Genomic DNA, 26,632 nt, shown 5'->3' with positions numbered 1-26,632 from the left:
TTTTTTTTTGCAGTTTTTGGTTGTGGCTGGGTTTGAACCCGCCACCTGAGGCAGATGGAGCTGGTGCCCTACTCCTTTGAGCTGCAGGCGCTACCCCAATGTATGCTATTTTTCTAGTAAGGTCATCTCAGAACAAGGTAAAAGGGAGCTGTGTTTTTGATTCTTATAATGCTTATAAAACCAAAATTCTACACTAGCTACCTAAATCTCTTATCAAGTAAGGTAATTATTCTTTAAATATATACCCTTACTTGAAACTTTACCTCAAATAATTATAAAGTAAAAATATTAGCTCTAGAATTCTAGACCATTTCTTCCTTGGATGTGTCTTTAATTTTCTCTACCTCATTCCCTTTAGTTCAAAGGATGGACTACAGATGTTTGAAGTTTATTGACTAATGAATGAGAAAGGAGAAAATGCTTGAAAAATCATGGTCTCTTTTTGAAAAATCTTTATCTTAGGCCAGGTGCGGTGGCTTATACCTATAATCCTAGCATTCTGGGAGCCAAGGCAGGTGGATTGTTTGAGCTACAAGTTTGAGATCAGCCTAAGCCAGAGTGAGACCCTGTCTCTAAAAAAAAAATCGCTGGGCATTATGGTGGCTGCCTGTAGTCAGAAGAGATAAGAGGATAGACTGAGCCCAAGAGTTTGAGGTTTCTGTGACCTACAATGTCAGGGCATATTCTACCTGAAGTGACAAAGTGAGACTCTAGCTCAAAAAAAAGAAAGAAAAGAAAAGAAAATCTTTGTTTTAATTTTCTGATAGAGGGGTAAAAGAAATCATCAAATTTATAACATGTTATACAAACAATTGTACCAAGTTTTACCATTCTTTCGCAGATCAGAAAGTCTAAGTAGATTAAAATGTATACACATATGAATCTCTAAAAGATCAGAGTAATGAAGCCTCCTTAAGTGGTTATTGCCTACTACAGTTAAAGTTGAAACTGAAAGCATATTGAAAAGTAATTCAGCATTCTTTAAAATTCTTACCACAATCATTTCTGAAGGCTCTAATACAAGACAATCACATCCTCTTTTTCCTCCAAACTGCTTACCAAAACTATAAAAACAGAAAAACAATTTCTTTAGCAAAGGTTATAAATAAAATGTATCATTATAGGAAAAAGAAAAGCAAACAATAACAAAAATCACCTAGATGTTAACCAAGACGTTCTGATCCTGACATCCATATAAGTAAAATTAGACTTTCTTGCGGGGGACAGACATCTCTGTTTTTAATTGTTCAGAAAAAACAGATGTCAATACAGTATAGCATGAAAATTCTTTTAAAATTTTTGCTTCTAACTAGTCCCTAAAATTAGTTACAAACAATACTTGCCTAATCTCAATTTTGAACATCTGTCAATATATGTTCAAGAAAAAAAAAAGCACAGGTAATAAAAAATGATAATACAGTTATGCAATGTTTTATACAAGTAAATTATTATACCCTTTCTTAGTATTAAGACAACAGATATAAAAAATATTCACATTCAAGTATAGTAGTGCCTTGGTATCTGATGGGGACTGGTCCCAGCTTCCCCAAATCAAAATCCACAGTTGTTCAAATTTTATTATTTAAATGGTGTAGTATTTGCTTATAACCTATGCACATCCTACCATATACTTTGAATCATCCATAGATTATTTATAGAACTTAATACAAAATAACTGCTATGTAATAGCTGTAACATAATCATTCAGGAAATAATGGCAAGTGATTCTGATCTGCTGAAACCAAAAGATGAGAATCCATGGATTTGAAGGGCCAAATGCATATAAAGAATGTAGTTAGGTACACAAATAATTTATTTTTAAAAATGCTGGAATCACTGGCTATTTGCCACCTAAGGTGGCAAGTTCAAATCCAGCCTGGACCCGCTGAACAACAATGATGGCTGCAACCAAAAAATAGTCAGCATTGTGGCCAGCGCCTGTGGTCCCAGCTACTTGGGAGGCTAAGGCATGAGACTGGCTTGAGCCCAGGAGTTGGAGGTTGCTGTGAGCTGTGATGTCACAGCACTCTACCTAGGGGGACAGCTTGAGGCTCTGTCTCAAAAAATAAAATAAAATAAAATAAAAAACGAAAGCTGGATCAGTAATAAAAGAAAATTAATTTTTATATTCCTGGTTTGAAAAAAACATATCTAAGCAAATCAAAAAACAAAGCAATAAAGTTGGATGTGTTGGCTCATGCCTATAATCCCTGCACTCTGGGAGGTTGAAGCAGGAGAGGCATTTGAGCCCAGGTGTTTGAGAACAGCCCAGGGTAACACAGAGGGATTCTCTACAAAAAAATCAAAAAAGTAACGGGGCATGGTGGTTCATGCCTGTAGCCCCAGCTGCTTGGGAGGCTTAGGTAGGAGTTCAGGAGTGTGAGTTAAGGAAGCAGTGAGCTATACTGATGTCACTGCACTCTAGCCCAAGTGACAGAGAACCTGCCCTCAAAAAAAAAAAAAAAGGCAATCATAAAGAAAAAGATATATTTTCATTTTAAAAGATAAACTGAATTTTTTAAAAAGTGGAAAGAATAAGAAAAACTTGCCCATTATATAAAACACAAAAGGTTGACAAACTTACATTGGTGTGTACATACTTAAAAGAAATTATAAAATAACCTAAGATACCACAATTTGGAATATTTAGTACCAAATATATTTATTTATATATTTTACAATTATAAATCAATTATAAAATAAATATCTATATATTTATTTAAATTGTTCCTAAATAATCAAATGGGAAAAAACTAATGATGCAAACAAAATAAAATAAAAATAAATTTAATAAGTACACAAATCATTTTTAAAGAAAACTGTACAATTTTATTGATGGATTGAAAATAGGGCTTAAAGTAACACAGCACATGCTTTTATCAGAAGGCGCACTTTACTCTATAAAATGTCAATTACCCACGAAGTATAAGGTTATATACAAATATAGCTTATAACAAAACCCTCATCAAAGTGCAAAAAAATTTACTTTTTGAATATAAACAAAAAGACCACTTTTGTTTTTTTCTTAAGCAGATTTGTATGTTTCCTCAAATAAACTCTTATATCACATAATATATTCAAAAATGAAATTTATAAGTTTGCTTTTATGCAAGATAGAATAATAGAGTCTAAATTTACTCCTCCCCCCCCAAAATAGCAGAAAACAAAACAAAGTACATAAAACAACAGTTTCAAGACACTGAAAGGGAGGCAGGCCAAGGCTGTTATTCCTAAGAGACAGAACAAAAAACTAAGAAAACCTCTTCAATGACCTATTTTACTAATGACAAGCAATCTCAAGGCTGCAATGCAAGAAGAGAGAAGCCTAACAGAACCTTTCAGTCTCACCAGGTGAAGACAAAATTTTAGGGTTTGGAAGAAAGGAGTGAGCAGCAAAGGGGGCTGGAGGGAACCAGATGTGCACAAAAGTATCCATAAAAAGTGTATGTGTGTGTATGTTGAGTGCGTGTGTACACTATGGACATCTTCACAAAGGTTCCCATGAGTCTTTGAATGAATACTGTGAGAACAAGCCTAAAAGTTAAAATGAAAAGATGATATAATACATGAATCATTGGGTAGGGTCCTCAGAAACTTATTTTCTTAGTAACATGATAAATCAGTCCTATACTCAAAGTGCTAGACTTGGTCAAACAAACTTAAAAGATAAAGCTTGCTGAGGCACAGTAGCTCACACCTGTAATCTTAGCATTGTAGGAAGCCAAGACTGATGGACTGCTTGAACTCAGGAGTTCAAGACCAGCCTGAGCAAAAGTGAGACCTCATCTCTACTAAAAATAGAAAAACTAGCCGGGCATCATGGCAGGTACCTGTAGTCCTAGGTACTGGGGAGATGGCTGAGGCAAGAGGATTGCCCAAACCCAGAAAGATGGAGGTTGATATAAGCTATTATGACACCACCTCACTCTATTCAGGGCAACAAGAGTGAGACTCTGTCTAAAAAAAAAAAATAGTAATGAATAAATAATCAAATAGATTCCAGTTAGCTAGACTATATGTTAGAACAAAGCCCCCCAAAATACAAAAGATGAAACCTAACGATATAAAATTCACAATGTCTGATATCCAATAAAGGAAGAGAACACAAAGTATACAAAGAACAGAAAATATAATTCATAACCAAAATAAAAAAACAATCAATATAAAAAGACCCAGAACTCTCAGAAGGGAATCAACAAAGACATTAAAACAGCTATTTCTAAGTATGCTTCTTATGTTCAAGTAGAAATAAATAAAAACATAATCAAGAGAGAAATAGAAGATATTAAAAAAGACCTTGTGGAATGTTGTATCAAATCACATGTACACATACATAAGGTCTGGCTGTCCCATTTTTACAGGAGTATTAAAATTGGTGAGTGGCTTAACATAGTGTAAACTTCATCTACCTATTCATGAAGTTTCCTATCAATTTTCATTCATTATTTTTAACACCCACTCAGATGTATGTCTGCAAGACTAGCTCAATTTGTTGACAGAAAGCTGTTTATAAAATTCTCTTAACACTTTTGATTTCCGCAGGATAATAATGTCCCCCTTTTCATGTCTTATTTTGGTAACTTGTGTTTTCTTTTCTTTTGACAGTCAATCAAACTCAAAGTTTATCTTTTCAAAGCATCAACTTTTCATTGTATTGGTTTTTCTCTATCATTCTTCATTTCACTGATTTCCAGTCAAACTTTACTTCTGCTTGTTTTTGAGTTTACTTTGCTCTTTTCATTCTTTAGATGAAAATTTAAGATGACTGAATTAAAACAATTCTTTTCTCATATAAATGTACTATATAAAGTTAGTGGTATAAATTTCTAAGTACTGCTTTTGTTGCATCCCATAAATTTAGATGTGTGCTCATTTTCACTGAGTTTAAAATATTTTCTAATTTCTATTGTGAAGTCTTTTACCTCTGCGTCATTTACAAATATATTCTTTAAACTCTCACATTTCTTTCTGGTATTGATTTATAAATTAATTCCAATGTGGTCCAATGATTCCAATCCTTTTAAGTTTATTAAGACTTGTATTATGGCCCTAGATTCTATGCCCTATCCTGGAAAATGACCTATAAGCCATGAAAAAAAAATTACATATCAGATCAACGTGGCTTCAAGCCTTGTTCAACGAGGCTTTTCAAGCTTCATACCTTTACAAATTTTCAGACTAGTGGTTCTATTATTGAAAGTAGAATTCTGGGCCAGGCCTGGGGGCTCATGCCTGTAATCCTAGCACTCTGGGAAGGCCAAGACGAGTGGAATGCTTGAGCTCAGGAGTTTGAGACCAACCTGAACAAGAGTGAGACACCATCTCTACGAAAAATATGAAAAACTAGCCAGGCTTGGTGGCACATACCAGTAGACCCAGCTACTCCAGAGGCTGAGGCAAGAGGATTGCTCCCACCCAGGAGTTTGAGGTTGCTGTGAGGTAGGCTGATGTTTTACCCAGAGTAACAGAGTAAGACTGTGTCGCAACAACAACAAAAAAGAGCAGACCTTTGACATCATGAGCTATAATTGCTAAATTCCTACTGATCCTTTCAATTCTGTCTCCATATATTTTGAGGCTCTGCTATTAAATATACAATAAAAATTGCTATGTATTCCAAACGTAGGGATCCTTTCTTTTTTCTTACCTATCCTTTCATTCCCCCTTTTTAAATTTCAGATTAATGTGAGGGTACAAACGATTATGTTACAATGTTTGCATCTGTTAGATAAAGACCCTATTGAAATTGTGTCCCATTCCCAAGAGGTGTGCCAATAACCTGACATTGTGCCCATTAGAGGGGAGCATACCAATCCCCCTCATGGTAATCTTTTAACACTGAAATTCTGCTGTCAGTCTCTAGTAATATTTCCTGTTTTAAAATCTATTTTGATTGATATTGATATGATCACTCCAGTTATCTTATGAATACAGTTTGCCTGATATATCTTCCTTCATCCTTTTGCTTTCAACTTATTTGAGCTTTGAAACTAAAGTGTGTGTTTGAAGACAGCATAGAATTGGGTCTTAGATTATCAAGGGTTTGATAATCTTTTTCTTTTGACTACAATGTTTACACTAAGCTTCTGTAATGAAAAAGTTTTGAGGTGTCTGAATTATGTCTGCCATTTTCCTGTTTTTTAAATGACTCATCTTTTTTTGTTCCTCTGTTCCTCCTTTACTATCAACATTTCTATGAAATATTTTTGTTTAGTGTTCCATTTTAATTCCTTGGTTGTTCTTTTAAAATACCATTTTTTATTATCTTCTTAATGGTTAGTCTAGGAATTGCAGTATGTTTTGGGAACAGGGCAACACAGTCCACTCTCACTACTTTCAAACAGTAGAGTATTAGAGATTCTAGTCAGTGCAAAAATTAAAAAAAAAAACAAATTAAAGGCATAGACACTAGAAAGGAAAAAGTAAAATGATCTTTATTATAGGACACTGATCCTGTATGTAGGAAATCCTAAGAAACCTACAAATAAACTACTAGATCTAATAAAATAATGTATTGAGGTCATAAGATAAAAGACTAATATGCAAAAACCAACTCTATACATACTAGCAATGAATAAAATGAAAAGGAAATTAAAAAACAATTTCAATCAAATCAGTGTTAAAAAGAATAAAATATTTGAGACTAACTTAACAAAAATTTAAGACTTGTACAGTGAACAATTCAAAACATTGCTGACAGAAATAAAAAATGATCTAAATATATACTGAATTATCCATGTTCACAGATTGGAAGATAGATACTATTAAAATGGCAATTCTCAACAAATTAATCTATAGATTCAAATAGTTTCCTATCAAAATCTCAACAGGCTTTATTGTACAATCTGACAAACAGATCCTTAAATTTACATGGAAATACAAAGAACCTAAAACAGCTAAAACCATTATAATCATGAACAAAGTTTTAAGACTTACTGGATTTGGAAACTTACTTTAAAAAAGGCTACAATAATCAAAACAGTCAATACTGGTACCAAGACAAGACAAAAAAAAGAACAGTTAAATGGAAAATAAATTTGTCCAGAAAATTATAAACACATACTTACTTTCATGGTAAAATGACTATCAACAAAGATACTAAAGGAATTCAACAGGAAAAGGATAGTCTTTTCAATTTAATATGCAAATGTCCATTAAACAAAACTAAACCAAAACAACCCCCCCAAAACAAAAATTAACTCACAGTAGATCATAAGCCAAATGTTAAGCAATATATAAAAAAAAATTATAGAAAAAAACCCATAAAACTAAAGAAGTGAGGTTAGTCAAAGATTTCTTTGATAAGACACCAAAAGATCTATCTTTAAAAGAAAAAACAATAGGCTCGGTGCCTGTGGCTCAAGTGGCTAAGGCACCAGCCACATACACCTAAGGTGGTGGGTTCAAATCCAGCATGGGCCCACCAAAACAACAATGATGGCTGTAACCAAAAAACAGCCAGGTGCTGGGGCTGGCACCTGTGGTCCCAGCTACTTAGGAGGCTGAGGCAGGAGACTCGCTTGAGCCCAGAGTTGGAGGTTGCTGTGAGCTGTGATGCCATGGCACTCTACCCAGGGAGATAGCTTGAGGCTCTGTCTAAAAAAAAAAAAAAGGAAAGAAAGAAAAAACAATAGACTGAAATTCATCAAAATTAAAAACTTCTGTCCTTCAAAAGTTATTAGTCAGGAAAAAAAAAAAGATAAGCCACAAACTGAGAAAATATGTAATTATTTATCTAATAAAGAAATTGTATGCAAAATATATAAATCTTTCACCTTGATAAGACAACATCATCTAAAAATGGATGAAAAAATCCAAATGGGTATTTCACCAAAGAAGATATACAACATACTATTACATATACACCAGAAGGCAGAACTGTGATTACCCAATAATAAGGATGCAGGAAAATAGATTACAAAGGGGCAACTAGATAAAGGACACCTATGAAAAATTTATAGCTAAGATTATACTTGGTAAAAAAACTGACTTAAGGCGGCGCCTGTGGCTCAACAGGGTGGGGTCCTGGCCCTATATGCCGGAGGTGGCGGGTTCGGGCCCAGCCCCAGCCAAAAACTGCAAAAAAACAACAAAAAAATTGAATTAATGCTTCTAATACCCCAACGTCAACCCCAATTTTTAAATGAAGAACAAGTAATTTGCTCCATTATGTCTCTTCAATATTATACTGTATAGTTTTGTTTTGTTTTTTGTGAGACAGAGTCTCACTCTGTTACCCAGGCTACAGTGACTTGGTGTCAGCCTACCACACAATAACCTCAAACTCCTAGATTTAAGCAGTCCTATTGCCTCAGCTTCCGCAGTAGCTGGAACTACAGGTGCCAGCCACAATGTACAGTTAATTTTTCTATTTTTAGTAGAGTTGGGGTCTTGCTTTGCTCAGGTTAGAGTTTATCCTCCTACCTTGGGCTCCCAGGGTGCTAGGATTACAGATGTGAGCTACTATGCATAGCCAGCACTGTAGTTTTTCCCTAGTACAATAAAACAAGAGGGGGGAAAAAGGCTTTTGGATGAGGCAGAAAAAGGAAGCAAAATTGTCTATTCACTGATGACAAGATATTTATTTTGAAAAATGCTGAAGAACCTATAACAGCAATGAGAGTAAGTAAATTTAGTAAGGTTACAAGAATATCATAGGCAATATGTCTACACTGGGAACTACAAAACACTGTTGAGAGAAACTAAAGAGCTAAGTAAGTGGAGTGATGTATTTTGTTCATGCTTCAAAGGAATCAATTGTTAAGATATTAATTTTCCTTTAACCTGTTTATACATTTATTATGTTTCCATTGAAAACCCCCGTAGGGTTTTAAAAACTTTCAAATTCACAAACTGTTGCCAAAATTCACATGGACTGCAAAAGAACCTATAATAACCAAAACATTTTTGACAAAAGTTCCAGGACCCCTGCTACATGATTTCATAATTTATTACAAAGCTATATTAATCAGGACAATGTGGTATGGGCACCAGCAGAAAAACAAATAAATAAAACAAAATAAAGAATTGAGAAATAGAGTCACAAACATACAATCAATTAAATTCTAATAAAGATACAAAGGCAATCCAGAGGATAAAGGATATTTTCTGTCAATATATAATGCTGAAACAAATGAGGACACAAAGGTAAAAAGATGAAATTACATCCATATCTAATACCATATAAAAAAATTAACTTAAAATAGATCACAGATCTAAATATGATAAAACCTAAAATTAAAAAACTTCCAGAAGAAATTGTAGCAAAATATTCTTTGTGACCTTAGGCTAACCAAAGATTTCTTTTTTCTTTTTCTTTTTTCTTGTTCTTTGTTTTGTTGCAGTTTGGCTGGGGCCAAGTTTGAACCCACCACCCTAGGTATATGTGTCTGGGGCCCCACCCACTGAGCCACAGGCGCTGCCCAGGTTTCTTTTTTAAAAGTACTCAAATATGTCAGTTTTATTGTTTTACCACACACACATTTATTTGCCACTAAAAAGTGAACTACAGACTTGCGGTTGGAGGCAAGATGGCTGACTGGAGCCAGCTTTCCGCAGAGGCTCCCATCTAGAAGGAGAGTTAAAGGACAAAAGTTTACCAAGTAAGCTGATAGTTTGGACGTGAGCCAAGAAAGAAGGTTGAAGAATGCATATCAACCCTGTTGAGGTGAGCTGTGACCCTCAAGGAAACATACAATAGGTACAAAATCCATCGCCAAGTGGATGGGAGTCCCCACCCCCATGAGAACAGCTCGCAGTATACTTTCTACAAACAAACGAGCAGAGTTCAGATATCCTACTATTTTATCCCATGGGAGAGATCCTCTAAAAACCAGGAACTCCTTACCCAGAGAGGACCTACTAGTGGGCCATGGCACTCTCCCACCAGGCATAAAACTATATAAAACGGTATATATTCTTTATGTGCAATTCTGAACTCCCAGCACTCCCCTCCACTCACACTCGAGGTCTGGAAGCCTGTCCCCCATGGAATCCAGATTCCTGGGCATTTTGTCAAGATGTGTGGACAAGGCATGGGCTGTTACAAGTCTGTGCTGATTCTGCAGCACGGGTATAAAGAGAAGATGGTGGATTAGGGAAGCCATATAGGAGAGGGAGAGGTGGTGCCCCATGGCACAGAGCAGCAGTGGCAACAACAGAAACAACAGGGCTCACACCCCAGGGGATATTTTGGAGAGACACTTCCCGCCTCTCTGAGCAACAAGAAGCAGCAGCTCTTTGCTTTGAACTTTTATGTATAAAACTGGTAGAACAGTCTTGGAGAGGATACTCTTACTGCTCTCCAGAATTCCAGCCTTCTCACAAAGTCAATGAGATGAAACCCAATGTTAAAAATTTAAAACACAACTACCGCCCCAATCCAGATAGGAAGACAATAACTAAAAATCACATGCCTGTTAAAGGAATAGTACAGTGTATACATATAGAACTTCTGAAACACAAAAATAAGAAATTAACTGTAGCTTCCTCCAAACTGGGTAAAAGACGCAGAGAAATTTCGTAATATAAATGATACAGCACAAAAAATACAACATACAAATGATAAAGTACACGAAAGTATGTTTACCATCATTAATCTTTAGAGAAATGTAAATTCAAACCACTGTCAGATGTACCACATATCAATTAGAACATGTAACTTAACTAGACTGATCTTATCCCTAAGTGTTAATGAGGATATGATTTGGGAAAATGGAACTACCCTACAGTGCTATTGGGAATGACAAAAGGTACAACTTTGGGGAGAGCATGATACTTTCTTAAAGGTTAAATGTGGATCTAATGCTAGGTATTTATTCAAAATATATGAAAGAATGTATTCACAGAAACACTCATAATCCAGTCATTCTACTCCCATATATTTACTCAGAGAAATGAAAATATATGTCCACATAAAGACTTCTATACAAACATTCATAGTAACATTCTTTACAATAGTCAAATGTCCATCTGTAACTGAATGTCAAAAATAGTGGTATAACCACACAAGAGAATACTGTAATCATAAGGAATGAAATACTGATAACACCTAACAAGATGGATAAACCCAAAATAATTTTACCAAATGGTAGAAGCTGGATGAGAAAAGAGTACATATTGTATGTTTTTCCTTATACAAAATCCAACAAGAAACAAACTAATTTACACTGACAAAAAAGTCAGTAATTGCCAAGGGACCAAAGAAGAGGAAAAGGAAGGATGAGAGGGGAGGTGTATAAAGGGACATGAGGAAACGCTTTCTGGTGATAGACAAGTTCATTATTTTCGTAACAGTAGGTTTTATGGGTGTTTATATATGCCAAAAGTTACCATATACCATAAATATGTGCAGTTTGGCATATGTCATTTATACCTCAATAAAGTTGGGATTTTTTTTTTTTGACAGAGTTTCACTCTGTGACCCTGGATAGAGTGCCATAGTGTCATCATAGCTCACAGCAACCTCAACTCCTAGGTTTGAATGATCCTCTTGCTTCAGCCTCCTTAGTAGCTAGGACTACAGGTGCCTGCCATGACGCCCAGCTAGTTTTTCTATTTTTAGTAGAGAGTGGGTCTCACTCTTGCTCAGGCTGATCTCAAACCCCTGAGCTTAGGCAATCCACCTGCCTTGGTCTCCCAGTGCTAGGATTACAGACACAAGCCACTGCACCCAATCAATGAAGTTGTTTTAAAAAGACATACAAAAGTGCAAGTCAAATGGGATAAAAGATAAGCCAAACAGCTTTAATCTGAATACATTAAAAGATTTTACACAAACAATAAGACTTTTAAAACACAACTATTCCCCCAAACCTTAAACAGATCCTTCACTAAAGAAAACAGAAAGCAGTGGCCAAAAAGCATTAAAAAAAGTGTATGTCATTATTCATTAAAAAACAAAAATTAAAATAAGCACACATATATGTGGACATTCGATTTATAAAGAAGTATGGCAATGAATGAGTGGGAAAAGAACATATGGGAATCCATACGGAAAACCATTAATCGTTATACCACACTCGAAAATCAATTCCAGGTAGACTATAGATCTAACTGTGAAAGGAAAACAAGTAAAATAGTTTCTACATCTCAGTTAAGAAAAAAGAAAAGACAACTCACTAAGAAAAGGAGAAACAGAACTAAAGAGCCACTGTACAGAAAAGGTTATTCTAATGAAAATGTACTCAATGCAATCAGCAAAATGCAAACCAAAACTATGAAATACCATCATAGGCTCAGCATAATAACTAAAAATTGAGCAGCTGAAAACTTAAAACTAGTAAGACTGGTCTAGGGCCATACCCTCCTGAAAGCACCCAATCTTGTCTGATCTCGGAAGATAAGCAGGTTCAGATCTGATTAGAATTTTGGATGGGAGAAAGACTGATAATACTAAGTACTGGTGAAAATGTGGACCAATGTGAATTCTTACACACTGCTGATGGGTGTTTAAATTAGTATATCATCTGGAATACAAGCTGAAATTAACAAATATAAGGGATATTTTGTGAGCCAACAATTCTTTGTTAGGTATACTTAGCAGAAATACAAGCACATCTGCATCTAATATACAAAAATGTTCACAGCTGCTTTACTTAGTAACCCTCAATTGTGCTGACAATAAAATATTGAGTAATGAGAATGATTTAACTGTAAGTATATACAACAATATGAATAAATTTAATTAACATAACGATGGATCAAAGACATACACAAGAGGATACTATATGATTATATTCATATTACATTCAAAATTAAGCAAAACAAATTAGTGTTGGGCATCGTCTATGGCTCAAAAGGGTAGGGTACTGGCCCCATATGCTGGAGGTGGCAGGTTCAAACCCAGCCCTGCCCCCCCCCAAAAAATCAAAAACAAAAACAAATTACAGTGTTAAAGTGTGCATACCATCTGTGATCTCGGGGTGGGGGTTGGAGGTGGTAACAGATTTGAGAAAAGACATGCAGGCTGCTTGTAAGTGCTAACAAGGTCCAATTTCCAGATCTGGGTAGTGATTAAGCAAATGTTCCATGTAGAACAACTCACTAAAATGTACACTTATGTTATTTGCAGTTTTCCCCATAATATCGTATTTTGCAAGAAAGAGCTCAAATTATTGAGTGCTGGAGCTCAGATAATATTCCAAAGCATGGCACTTAGGCATCCTAAATTCCTTGAACTAAAGGAGAATGTAAAAACTAAAAAAGCAAAGTCTCTCTGATCTTCTCTGGCTTTTTTGTCCTTTGCCCCTCTTTAAAGAGAGTCATAGAAACCAAATTTCCTCTTCCCCAAGGTAGGTCACAACAAGTAGAATTCCTCTGCCCCAAAGCAAGGCATAAAACCTAGAAAGGTTACTTCTCTCTCTCTTGAAAACCCTCATTCCAGAGGGTTCCTGACCTACACCTTACATAGAAAGGAACATAACACACACAGGCCAATAAGAATCTAATCATACCCTTTTGTCGAATCACATTTCTATACAGCAGCTTGTTCTTCATTTAACTTAAACATAGACAGTTTTCCTTGGGCTTTGGGGTCTTCATTTTTAAAGGCTCCCATCTCACATAAAACTTTAATTAAATCTATATACTTTTCCTTTATAAATCTGTATTTTGTTATAGGAGTGTCAGCCAGGAATCTTGCCATGGGTGAGAAAAAGATATTACTTTTTCTCCCCTACAATATTAGTAAGAGTGATTAGTTACCTTATGCAGATAGGATGAATGGTGTGGATGACAATAAAAGTGCAAATAATACATCCTTAAAGTTCAACTTGTTTTATTGTCTTGACTTGTAATGGTATGAATTTCCTACTTTGTCAAAAAAATTATTTAAAAAATTATAGCTTTAGAAAATGGACAATGCTATTTACCAAACACCTTTCCCAACCTCAATGACTAACAAAGGGGACCTGACATGTGGCAGACAATAAATGTCTTCTAGCTGAATCAATGCCTTGGTGCTTGAGATATTTTCTCTGACTGAAATGTTTATTCTCTCATTTGCTTAATGAATCCTGATTATGTGTTGAATCCATTTCTACAACTACCTCTCTAATAAAGTTCTCTTTCTTGGAAAACACTAGGGACTTTTTGTTTACTTTTATTTCTTATTTTAGATTAATATAAGGATACAAATGATTAGGTTACATTATTCATGTCTGTCAGGTAACATCCCAATCCAAAGTAAGCCAGTCTTTTTTTTCCTCTAAAGGCCAGGGTCTTATAAAGAGATGACATTCAATCAATGCTTATTTGCTATATAAATGAATGTTTGAATGAATAAACACCACAGTTGAACTTTATTCAAAAATCAAATGTAACAAACCTTTAATTTCTGAAGCTAAAATCACAACGTGACAACTAAAAAGTAAACTTAATTCTAGAAAAAAACCTACATTTATTTCAAAATAAGATAATTAAATTTCAGATTTGATTACTTATCTCCTTTGTTTACAGTAAATCTTTTTTTTTTGTTTTTTGAGACAGCCTCAAGCTATCGCCCTGGGTAGAGTGCCCTGGCATCACAGCTCACAGCAACCTCCAACTCCTGGGCTCAAGTGATTCTCCTGCCTCAGCCTCCCAAGTAGCTGGGACTATAGGCACCCGCCACAGTGCCTCGCTATTTTTTGGTTGCAGCTGTCATTGTTGTTTGGCAGGCCCAAGCTGGATTTGAACCCGCCAGCTATGGTGTATGTGGCTGGCACCTTAGCCGCTTGAATTAAATTACATACAAAATTTCATTATACAATAAGGGGAGTATACTTCAGATGGCTTACTAAAATACAGGAGGTCATAAAGTTTGTGGAAGTCACCAACAAACTTTAGGGCTACCCTGTACATGCAGACTCAATAGAAATTTAAGTGCTTCCCATCTCAGTGAAGTTTCTGGGGGTTCCATAAGTTGGGGCATACCAAGATGCCCTCCAAGGTAAAATACAAATTGTTATACTCCATACTATCTACCACACACACACACACACGAAGAGGCACACTGCTTGGTTATTTTCTTTGGATTTTGGAGGTAACATACTCCATATGTGAGTGTGCTTTGAACCTTCTTCAGAGTCACTCATAAGGATGCCACCAATTTCAGAATGCAGTATAAGTCACTGTACCATTTGGGCTTATTATCCAGCATATCCAATGATATCTGAAGCACCCACACCAAATAGGGGTACTTTATGGAGCCTCTGGCAAACACTCATAGGAGAAAGACAATGCAGTCCTCTAGAATTTGAGACATCTATTCTCTTCTGCAAGTCATTATTCTACTTTGGAGAAACAATTTCTACTTGCTACTGGACTTTAATAGAGGCTGAATGTCTAACCACAGGACATTAGGCGATGATGCAGTCTGAATTTCCCATTATGAGCTGGGTATCTAGCCATAAGGTTGACCATGTGCAGCAGCAATCTAGTATCAAGTGACTACAGTATAAGAGATTGAGCTTGTGCAGGTATGGAGTATGCTGCATGAGCAGATGTCTCAACTCCTTCAATATCAACTCCTGTTGCACTGTCTCCTCTCCCTTAATCCACGCCTACAGGAGTTTCTTATGACCACCTCAAGAAAAAACCTGAGCATGGTGGCTCAGCACCGGTAGCACAGTGGTGATGATGCCAACCACATACACCAAGGCTGGTGGGTTAGAACCCAGCCTGGGCCAGCTAAACAACAATGACAACCACAATAAAAAATAGCCAGGCATTGTGGCAGGCACCTGTAGTCCTGGCTACTTGGGAGGCTGAGGCAAGAGAATCACTTAAGCCCAAGGCTGGAAGTTGCTGGGAGCTATGACACCACAACACTCTACTGAGGGTGACATAGTGAGATTCTGTCTCCAAAAAAAAAAAAAAAAAAAAGCTAGGCATTGTGCCAAGCTCCTGTAGTTCCAGCTACTCAGGAGGCTGAGGCAAGAGAATTGCTTAAACTCAAGAGTTGGAGGTTGCTGTGAGCTGTGACATCACAGCATTCTACTGAGGGTGACATAGCGAGACTCTGTCTCAAAAAAAAAAAAAAAAACCAACCAATAAAAACCCTGAGCATGTTTTACAGATGGGTCTACTCAACATACTGGAACCAAAAGTAGACAATCCTATTTCAGAAGTGACGCTGAAAGAAGGTGGTTAATGAAAATCTTCCTAGGGTTGAGTACTTTGTTTAGATTGAGAGATCACTAGAATTACAAATTTAAAACAGATTCACAGACAGTTACTAATGGTCTATCTGATAAGTTGGCAACTTAGAAGGAAGAGGATAAGAATACTAGTAACAAAGAAGTCTGGAAGGAGGTATGAGGATGGGCTTTCTTTTGAACTAGCACAGACTCTGGAAATATTTGTAGCCTGTATAAACACTCAAAGGGCATCCATTATAGACAGGACTATCAATAATCAGTTAGACAAAAAAATAATGAAAAAAACATGCTGTATGGATATCAATCATTCTCTTTCCCTAGGCAAAACAAAGCTTGTTCAGTGGAACTATGAACAAAGTGGCCACAGTGGTAGAGATGGGTATAATATGAAGGGGCTCAACTGCTTAATGCTATGGCTGAGCGCCTACTGTGCCAACAGCAGAGACTAATATGGTACCATTTTTTAAGGGGATCAGTTAGCCACCAGGAAGCAGGTTATTTACACTGGACCTCTTCTATTATGAAGGAAGCAGGTATTTACCCTAATTGGAATAGACACATTCTGGAAATGGATTTGCCTATGATGTTTCTGCCAGTTCCATCATTCGTGAGCTTACAAAATGTTTTATCTACTATCTTGGCACTCTAGACATTACTGTTTTCAATCAAGAAACTCATTTTGCAACACAAGTGCAGCAATGATTTTTGTATCCCCCAAAGGTCAAAATATATGTATCTCATATTCAAGCCATGAAAATAGGAGTGGTTATGGCGCCAGTCACATATACTGAGGCTGGCGGCTTCAAACAGGACAGCTAAACAACAATGACAACTGCAATAAAAAATAGCTGAGCGTTGTGGCATGTGCCTGCAGTCCCAGCTACTTGGGAGGCTGAGGCAAGAGAATAACCTAAGCCCAAGAGTTTGAGGTTGCTGTGAGCTGTGACGCTACACTCGACCGAGAGCGAAAGAGTGACACTCTGTCTCAAAAAAACAACCCCCCTCCCCCCAAAATAGGAGTGGTTCTTCTTACTGCTATACTTGATAACTAATTCACAGCATTTTTGCTCTCCTCCTAGCTCTTCTGAACTCTGCTGGTTTGGAGTCTTATTGTCCAAAAAGATTACTGTTTCTACAGGAAACAAAACAAGGTTCTAATGAATTAGAGATTTCCATCAAAATAATAGGCAGGAAAAGGGGGTTATTCCATTGGCCCAAGTGACTAATCCTAATTACCAAGGGGAAATTAGGTTTTACTAATTCCTGCACATAATATGGGCTAGGACTATGTCTGGAGGCCAAAGAGTATTCTTAGGCTTCTTGTAGTACTTCCATGTATGCTATTAAAAGTTAATGGAAAACTACAGAAACAAACAAACAAAAAAGGCAGAATTGAGAACCCTTCAAAATGAAAGTTTTGTTTCTACCACTATCAGGTAAAGAATCCAGAACAGCTAAAATTTTAGTTGTAGGAAGTCTTTAGTTAACAGAATATTCACAGGCACTACGATGAAATATACAATTAATACAGCTTGGTAATGATTTTTGGAATTGCATCTTCTTCTTTGGGGGAGAGGGTTAAGAATGTCTTCACTTATATACATGAAGGATAGCTATTCCTTATTAGGTGAAAACAGCTGTTTTTCTGTTAAAATGGAATTTCAAATGTGTTTAGAAGCATTCATAGTGAAGCTGTGTAGACAAGGGAAAGGACTGTGCCAGGTATTTCTCACCTCTCAACTACAAATGTATTGACTCTCAGCTTCAAATTTACCCTTCTTCCTTTGCCCTACTTCATGATAGTATAATAAGCGTTCTTCTTTGCTACCTGGAAATGTCACAATTTTGTCAGTAGAGGGTGCTAGAGGGACATTAAAGTAGGGAAGTCCGTGCTCGGGCCATGATCGGGGTGGTTCTTGTCCCTGTTCCCAGTCTTGGGGCCCATACATACCCTGGCAGGGGGTTTGCCTGCTTGTTAGTCCTAGTCTGCAATTCCCTTCCCATCAGACTTGACCAGATGACTGTGAACTAGTTCTGGCACCCCCGGAATTCTGCTATCTATTGGACCGCAACTAATGTACTCTTCAACAAAGTCTGAATTCCAGTCATGAGAAAGGGGGTCCCCTGTCAAGTCTGTTTCTTCCTTGGGAACTCTCCCTCAACTTCAGGGTATTCTCCTCTATCCTATGTAGTAGCTAATCCATTAAAATAGTCAACTCCTTAAATTAAAATACTCCTGTACAAATTATTCTGTGTTTTCTCTCTCCTCACTAATACACACAAACAGGAAGTAACAAATATCTTAAAACCTAGAGAAACTGGCTGTATTTCTATAAACTAAGACTACTACTATTACTACTCCTACACTGAGTACTGATCATATTCCATTGGTATTACAATGATCATATCCCACTGCTACTACAATAACAGAAGACATCAAAAATTATTTGATGCTTAAACATATGCTATTATTCTATTATTCTAGACAGTTTATCTGTATTAATTAACTCACCAATTCTATCAATCAATCATCCTACAATAACTTATTACAAATATCTTTCATGTAAAAAATACAAACACCCCACATAGAATTATTCTTTAGAACTGTTGTCTCCAAACCCTAGAAGACAAGCTTTTGGATTTTTTTCAAAAGAAAAAAAGATGCACATGAAGAACAGAAGCAATTATTAAAGGCCAAATGTGTCTGTGCTGAGAACATCAATCTTTGTGGCTAACTGCATTGCTAAAGTTAAGACCCTTTACCACTGGTAAAGAGTTAATCCTGACTGCTGCTAAAGACATTTGCCGTGAACTTTTAGGTGGCATGTGTTCCTCTCTTGGCTAATACCATACCCAGACGAATTGATGATATTGACGATATTGAGGCACAATTATCAGAGAATATTAATGAGTCACCATGGTATGCAATCTAGGATGATACTGACAGGAGAACAACAATGCTTATTTTGTGCAATGTATTTTTTCAGGAAGATGTGCACAAAGATATGTTATGTGCACTTTTATTGCCAGCCAACACCACTGCTCACCAGTTACAGAACTATTCAAGTCTTCACCTGTTCAAGAAAAACTGAATTGGTCATTTTGTGCCAGTATATGCACGGACTGAGCAGCAGCCGTGACTGGACAGCTTTGTGGTTTTGCTACTCAGGTCAAGGAGGTTGCTTCTAAATGGGAGTTTACCACTGTGTCATCCACAGAGAAATGCTGGTTAGCCAAAAAATGTCACCTGAACTAAACATTTTGCAGGATGTAATTACAATTATCCATCACACTAAAGTACATTCCCTTAACTCACATCTATTTTTGCAGCTATGCAAGGAGATGGATGCAGAGCACACACATCTTTCCTTACATACAGAAGTGAGATGGCTTTCTAAAGATAGATCATTGGCTAGAGTTTGCAAGTTACAAGAGCTGCTCCAAAAATTTCTTTTAGGAAAACAGTCACCAATGGTAGCACAGTTCAGTGACACAGAATGTATCATAAACCTTGGTTACTTATATGACAACCTGCTCCACGAACTCAATCTGTCACTTCAGAGGAGAATGGCAACTGTGTTCAGGTAGGCAAGGCAGATACAGTCGCTTCATTCAAAGCCAAATCGGAATTATGGGGATGAGGAATGAACACTGAGGATTTTTTTCTATGTTTCCAACATTAGCAGAGATTTTGAAAGAGACTGAGCCAAGGCTTTCTTTCTCCAAGCTGAGGCATGATTACCTACCTATCTCAGCTTTCAAAAGAGTTTGAGCATTACTTCCCAACTATAGAAGACCCCTGAACTGGGAAGGAATGAATCTGTGACCCATTTGTGAATAAGCCAAGTGAATCAACTTTGGGCTAGAAGATGATCAACTGCTTAAGGTTGCAAATGATGGTAGCATTAAAAGTATGTTTGAGACAACGTCAAATCTCCATACATTCTGGAGTAAAGTCAAGGAAGAATATCCTGAGACTGCCACAGAAGCCCTGAAAAGCCTGCTCCCATTCCCAGTATCCTACCTTTGTGAAGCAGGGTTTTCTGTAGTGACAGCAACCAAAATGAGATTATGGAGTATACTGGACATAAGTAACACACTTGGGTGTCACTGTCTCCCATCTGCCCTACATAAGACTATGTAGTTTTAGGAAACAAGCTCAGTGCTTCCACTGATTCAGCATTATGGTGAGTTGTATATTACTTCATTATACATTACAATGTAATAATAACAGAAATAAAAGTGTAAATAAATGTAATATACCTGAATCATGCTAAAACCACCACCACCCCCCCCATGTGTGGAAAAACTGTCTTCTGTAAAACGGGTCCCTGGTGCCAGAAAGGTTGGAGACTACTGCTTTGAAATATAAACTTATATAATCATGTTTGCTGCAAACTTCATGATCATTACTTTAATGTATACTGTGACTTTTTTTTTTTTAATCTCCTACATTGGCTGAGTACAATGGCTCATGCCTGGAATCCTAGCATTCTGAGATATCAAGGTGGGATGATCCCTTGCGCTTAGGAGTTCGAGACCAGCCTGAGCAACAGTGAGACCACATCGCTACTAAAAGTAGAAAAATAAACAAGGTGTTATGGCAGGTGCCTCTAGTCCCAGTTACTTGGAAGGCTGAGGCAAGAAGATCGCTTAAACCCAGCAGTTTGAGGTTCCTGTGAGCATGGCATTCTAGCCTGGCTGACATTCCTATAAATTATTTAAAAAGTTAAACTTCATTATCTTGATCACAAACTAAAAGTGAATTATTATAGCAGATTAAGGGGTACAAAACACATTTACAACAAATTCTTCATAATTCATAGTAGCAGGAGAATGAAAATATTTAAAAGAAAAATACTAATAATCCTAAAACATAACTGCAGGCAGTATCAATCCAGTTTATTCTGTCTCAATGGCTAACTCAATATGAATTCATTTCTGTGAGTTTCACAAATATTTGTGAAAGAAAAAAAGACAACAGCCAAAAGGCTTAACAAACCAGAACTGTTAAAATCCCCATTGTCTCCAAACCTCTCAGAGATAACCTCCTTTTGTTGCCCAGGCTGGAGGGCAGTGATGAATCATAGCTTACTAGGGCCTTGAACTCCGGGGCTCAAGCAATCTTCCTGCCTTAGCTTCCCAAGTAGCTGGTACTATAGGTGTGTACCACCACATGCAGCTTTTTTTTTTTAATATATATTTTGAGAGATGGTTTCCCCATGTTACCCAGGATAGTCTCAATCTCCTGGCCTCAAGTAATCCTGCCTTTTAAGCCTCCCAAATAACTAAGATTATAGGCATGAACCACCACATCTGGCTCCTAAATATTTCATTTGTAAAAACAGTCTTATTTAATTTATTCTACTAGTCAAGATGTACAGATTTCATTTAACCTAAAGTCAATAATATAAACTTTTGGGACTCAATCAGTGACTTCAAAAATGGCATTTAAACTGAGATGTTACACTCTGATATTTACATCTAATAGTTATGAAACAAAGTTAATTTAACTATAATAAGAAATTTTCCTTTAAAATCCTGGAAGTTTCTTTTCAACATTATGGGAGAAAAGTACATTTTCACGTCACCAAAGTATAATTTGGGGTTCCCAAACCTTAGAATTGTTAACAGAACAAATGTTCTAAGAATACTGAATCTCATCTGCTTTTTAACAACCCTTCTCTTCCTTTTCCTCATAATTATGATAATGATAATCAACAATTACTTTTAGTAGCCAGGTGCTCTTCTAAGAGCTTTACATGAATTAACTCATCCATTTTTCAGAACTAGCCTATTATCCCCAGTTTACAAGTGAGGAAAGGGAGGCACAAGGAGATTTAAGTAATTTGCTCAAGAAGTAGTAGAATAGACATATGACTCATACAGTCTGGCTCTAGCAAGACCCCTATAGACCTCTGTTGAGAGCTTTGAGCAGTAACCAATTAAGATCTTATGATGATACAAGTAAATACTATGATAATAGATACTATCATTTATAGACAAGAAAACAAAAATCTGTCCGAAATCACATAGTAGTAAATGATGAAATCAGAGTTATAGCCTGCCTTATTTGAAAAACCAATTTCTTAACTATGACGACACACTGCCTCTCTATAACCAACAATAGCAATGACTACAAAGTCCATCAGATAAATGACACCAAATACCATACAAATAAGGTTCCAACAGGAAGAAGATACTGTGTCATCATCATACTCTTAGAAATATGAAATATTTGTTGATTCTTGCCAAGTATTTCTGATGGAACCAACAAGCAAAGACTTTTTTTTTTTTGAGAAAGAGCCACATTCTGCTGCCAAGGGTAGAGGGCTGTGCTGTCATAGCTCACAGCAACCTCAAACTCTTGGGCTCAAGAGATCCTCTTTTTTTGGGAGACAGAATCTCATTTTGTTGCCCTCGGTAGAGTGCCATGGCATCAAAGCTCATAACAACCTTAAATTCTTGGGCTTAAGCAATTCTCTTGTTTCAGCCTCCCCAGTAGCCGGAACTACACGCACCCACCACAACACTCTGTTTTTTTTTTTTAAGAGACAAGGTCTCGCACTTGCTCAAGTTGGTCTTGAACCTGTGAGCTCAGGCAATTCACCTGCCTCTGCCTCCCAGAATGCTAACATTATAGGCATAAGCCACCACGCCCTGCCTCAAGCAAAGACATTTTTAAAAATATATAGCCTACTAAGAGAAAATACATATCTTACATAAAACAGTTTAATATCAGAGACAAAATAAATAGCTGTTATGTTATCTTTGACTGCCATATGCACTAAGCAGCAAATGTAAACATACCTGCAAGGAGGCAAGATCATGCAGTCTTTCACCAGCACAGATCCAGAAAGTAGGATATACCAACATCTGGCAATAGTTTCTGAACTGTTTAAATAAATAATAATAGTAAATAAACACATATGTTCATATGTATGTGGCTTTAGTGTGAGATATATAACATGAAATACATTCTGATGATACTGCAAATCATTAAAAATTGAGTATACTACTTGGAAAATAGGGAGATTTTATATGGTGCTCAAGATTTCATATAGACTATGTACATATGAAAAAAAGTAATACCAGTATAAGATTTCAGAAGTAGGTTTATTAGCTCTGTCTTATTGATTATATTGCTAATTTCACATTCATTTTTGTACTAGGATCATCACACCTAATGAAAATTAATTTAAATATTATACTTCATCTGCATATTAGAAAATTCTGACAACTGTTTTATGTATACTAAAAGACCATCCTATTTGGAATTTCTACATTATCAATGCCTTATCTTCATTTTCAACCATAATTTATATGCTGTTTCTTTTTAAATCTTCCTATGAAGATTTAATCTTTCTATTTTTTCCTCAGATATCTTTATTCACCATATATGAAGCTTCAATTAATCTAATGTTTAAAAGATTCTTATGTCTATACCAAATCTTTCTTCTGAGCTGCAGAACTATATATATGGCTATCTTTTTGACATGTCAATTTATATATATTTAAAAAGAAAACTCAGACTGGACAGTTCAAAATCTACTTCCCTATCATTTCCTTCAAGCTTGGATCTCTTCTAGTATCTTCTCTTTTCAAAGAATGATCATATCATTCTTCCAGAAATTTAGGTCCATCCTATTCTACATAGCACCCTGGGTAAGCTTTCTAGGTCAACTCCATTGCTTATCATGAAAAGGAAAAAAAATTATTGTCAACTTTCCAGCAGGTACTTTAAAGTTCTTTACATTCCTTTTTCAACCTTCACCTAGGGAAGATGCAATGGCTGCAAACTGCCCACCTAAAGTTCTTTGTTTAGAAATCCTACTTCCACACTTTTGAACTTTATCTTTTTTTTTTTTTTTTCTTAAATGCACAGGCTCTATGTTGGCCAGGCTGGAGTATAGTAGCTATTCAGAGGCACAATCATCTTACACTACAGCCTCAAACTGCTGGACTCAAGCAACTCTCCTGACTCAGCCTACTGAGTAGCTGGGACTACAGGCTTATAACACTGTGCCAGCCGGAAAAAGGACTTTAAAATCAATGAAAGAAAAATTTGTGCAAAATAAAGAGAAAAGGTTATGACTGGAACTTACTATATGCCTACATTTTTTTTATTTTGAGTTACTTAGTGTTGTACAGACATGCACTGGCTTTGTCGCCCAGGCTGAAATACAATGGCATGATCTTAGCTAACTACAATTTCAAACTCTTGGGCTCAAGTGATCCTCCTGCTTCAGCCCTCTGAGTAGCTGGAACTACAGGCACACACCACCACAACTGGCAAGTTTTTTCATTGTGAGGCAGCGAGGTCTTGCTGTGTTGCCCAGGTGATCCTCCCACCTCGGAATCCCAAAGTGCTGGGATTATAATAGGTGTAAGGCACCGTGCCCTGCCTGTCAAAAAGATGAATATGAAAAATAACAAAACAGAAATCTTGGGTGGCACCTGTGGCACAAAGAAGTAGGGGCAACAGCCCCATATACTGGAGGTGGTGGGTTCAAACCCGGCCCCAGCCAAAAACAGAAATAAACAAACAAACAAACAAAAAAACCTCAGAAATCTTGAAGATAAGGAATTCAATGAATAAAAAATGCAACTAAGAGCTTCAACAACAGACCATATCAAGCAAAAGGAAGAATGTCTGAATATGAAGACAGGTCTTTTGAAATAAAGCAGTCAGAGGGAGAAAAAAAAAATAAAAAGGAATGAAAAAAACCTATAAAACTTATGGGATATCATTAAGCAAACAAATTTTGTATTAAGGATATCAAGGAAAAAGAAATATAAAAAGCCACAGAAAACCTATTTTAAAAAATAGCTGAAAACTTGCCAAGATGTGGGAGATATAGGAACAAAGATCCCCAATTAAACTCAATCCTAAAAGATCCTCTCAAAGCCACATTATAATCAAAATTCAAAGACAAAGTGAAAAGTTTAAAAGCATTGATAAAAGAATCAAGTCATATAATGGAATCCTCATAAGACCATCAGCAGATATCTCAGCAAAAACTTTGCAGATCAGGAGAGAAGAGGTTGATATATTCAAAGTGCTAAAAGAAAAAAATATCCAACCAACCTATCCTTCAGAAACAAAGGAGAAATAAAGACCTTCTCAGATACACAAAAACTGGCAGAATTCATCACTAGATAGGTGTTATAAGAAATGCTTAAGGGGACATTACAACTTTAAAGAAAAGGACAAAAATTAGTATCAGGAAAACACAAGAAAGGGTAAAACTCACCAGTAGAGGTAAATTCATAACCAAACTTAGATGTAATGGTGCTATAAAAATCTTTGAATCCTGTAGTACAAAGATTTAAAGTCAAAATAATTCTTTAAAACACCAGCTACAATTAGAACTAAGGAACACACAATAGATAAAGACGTAAATTAAGGCAACAAAAATATAAATTGGGGGAGGAAAGTCTATTCCAATTAAAAAGATACAGAATTGCTGAATAGATAATAAAAAAAGTCCTGCCTATATTGTGCCTACAAGAGACTCATCTCACTGTTAAAGACAGATTGAAAATGAAGGATAGAAAAATATTCCCTGCAAAGAGAAACCAAAGGCAAGCAGTAGTAGCTGAAAAAGTCAAAAACCAAAAAAAGAGACAAAACAGGTCATTAAATAATGATAAATGAATCAACTTAACAGGGGGAAATTACAATTATAAATACATATTCACCCAACTCCAAAGCACTCAAATATATAATATAAAGCAAATATTTTTAGATCTAAAGAGAGAGATGAGGGTAATACAATAGCAGGACAGTTGAATACCCCACTTTCAACAATGGACACATAATCTATACAGAAGAAAAAAAAAACAAAAAAACATCAAACTTAAACTGAACCATAGCTCAGATGGACCTATTGGACATTTACATGATATTCCCTCCAACAACTACACAATATACATTTTTCTCAACTGCACATTCTCTGTGATAGTTCACGTTTGCCCACAAAACAAGTCTAAATAAATTAACAAAACAGCCAGCCAGGTGCAGAAGCATGTACCTGTAATCCCAGCTATGTAGGAGGCTGAGATTAGAGGCTTGCTTGAACCATGGAGTTCAAAGCCAGCCTGAGCAACATCAGGAGAATCTGACTCAAACAAATGAACAAAAAAAATGAACAGCTGATTTTCTGAAAAGATAAACAAAATTGATAAACTTTTAATTAGGGTAACTAAGAAAACAAAAAAGAACATAAAATCAGAGATAAAAAAGGGTACATTACAACTGATACCACAGAAATACAAAAGGTCATCAGAAACTATTATGAATATTCCAATAAATTTGATAACAGAATAAATTCCTAAATACATACAACCTATCAAGATTAAATCATGAAGAAATAGAAAAATCTAAACAGACCAATGATAAATCAGGAATGACAGTTATACAAAGTCTTCCAATTAGCCAGGTGTGGTAGATCACACCTGTAAATCCTAGCACTCTGGGAAGCCGAAGTCAG

General features: G+C 36.2%; 1 protein-coding gene across 2 annotated transcripts in view; it reads right to left on the bottom strand.

The window, feature by feature from the left end:
* Positions 1-26,632, bottom strand: part of RAPGEF6 (Rap guanine nucleotide exchange factor 6) — a 184,820-nt gene that overhangs the window by 121,782 nt on the left and 36,406 nt on the right. For both annotated transcript variants that reach the window (XM_003782219.3, XM_023516451.1), the window contains exons 4-5: positions 22,950-23,033; positions 995-1,064 (exon numbers count right to left, since the gene is read on the bottom strand). In XM_003782219.3, the coding sequence (XP_003782267.1) occupies positions 995-1,064; positions 22,950-23,033 (154 nt within the window). The remainder of the gene's footprint in view (positions 1-994; positions 1,065-22,949; positions 23,034-26,632) is intronic.

This window comes from Otolemur garnettii, unplaced genomic scaffold (genome assembly GCF_000181295.1).
Source record: "Otolemur garnettii isolate 467f Iridium unplaced genomic scaffold, OtoGar3 scaffold00003, whole genome shotgun sequence".
Taxonomy (NCBI): domain Eukaryota; kingdom Metazoa; phylum Chordata; class Mammalia; order Primates; family Galagidae; genus Otolemur; species Otolemur garnettii.
Note: the sequence above shows the minus strand (reverse complement) of the source record. Positions and strands in the feature narration are given on the sequence as shown.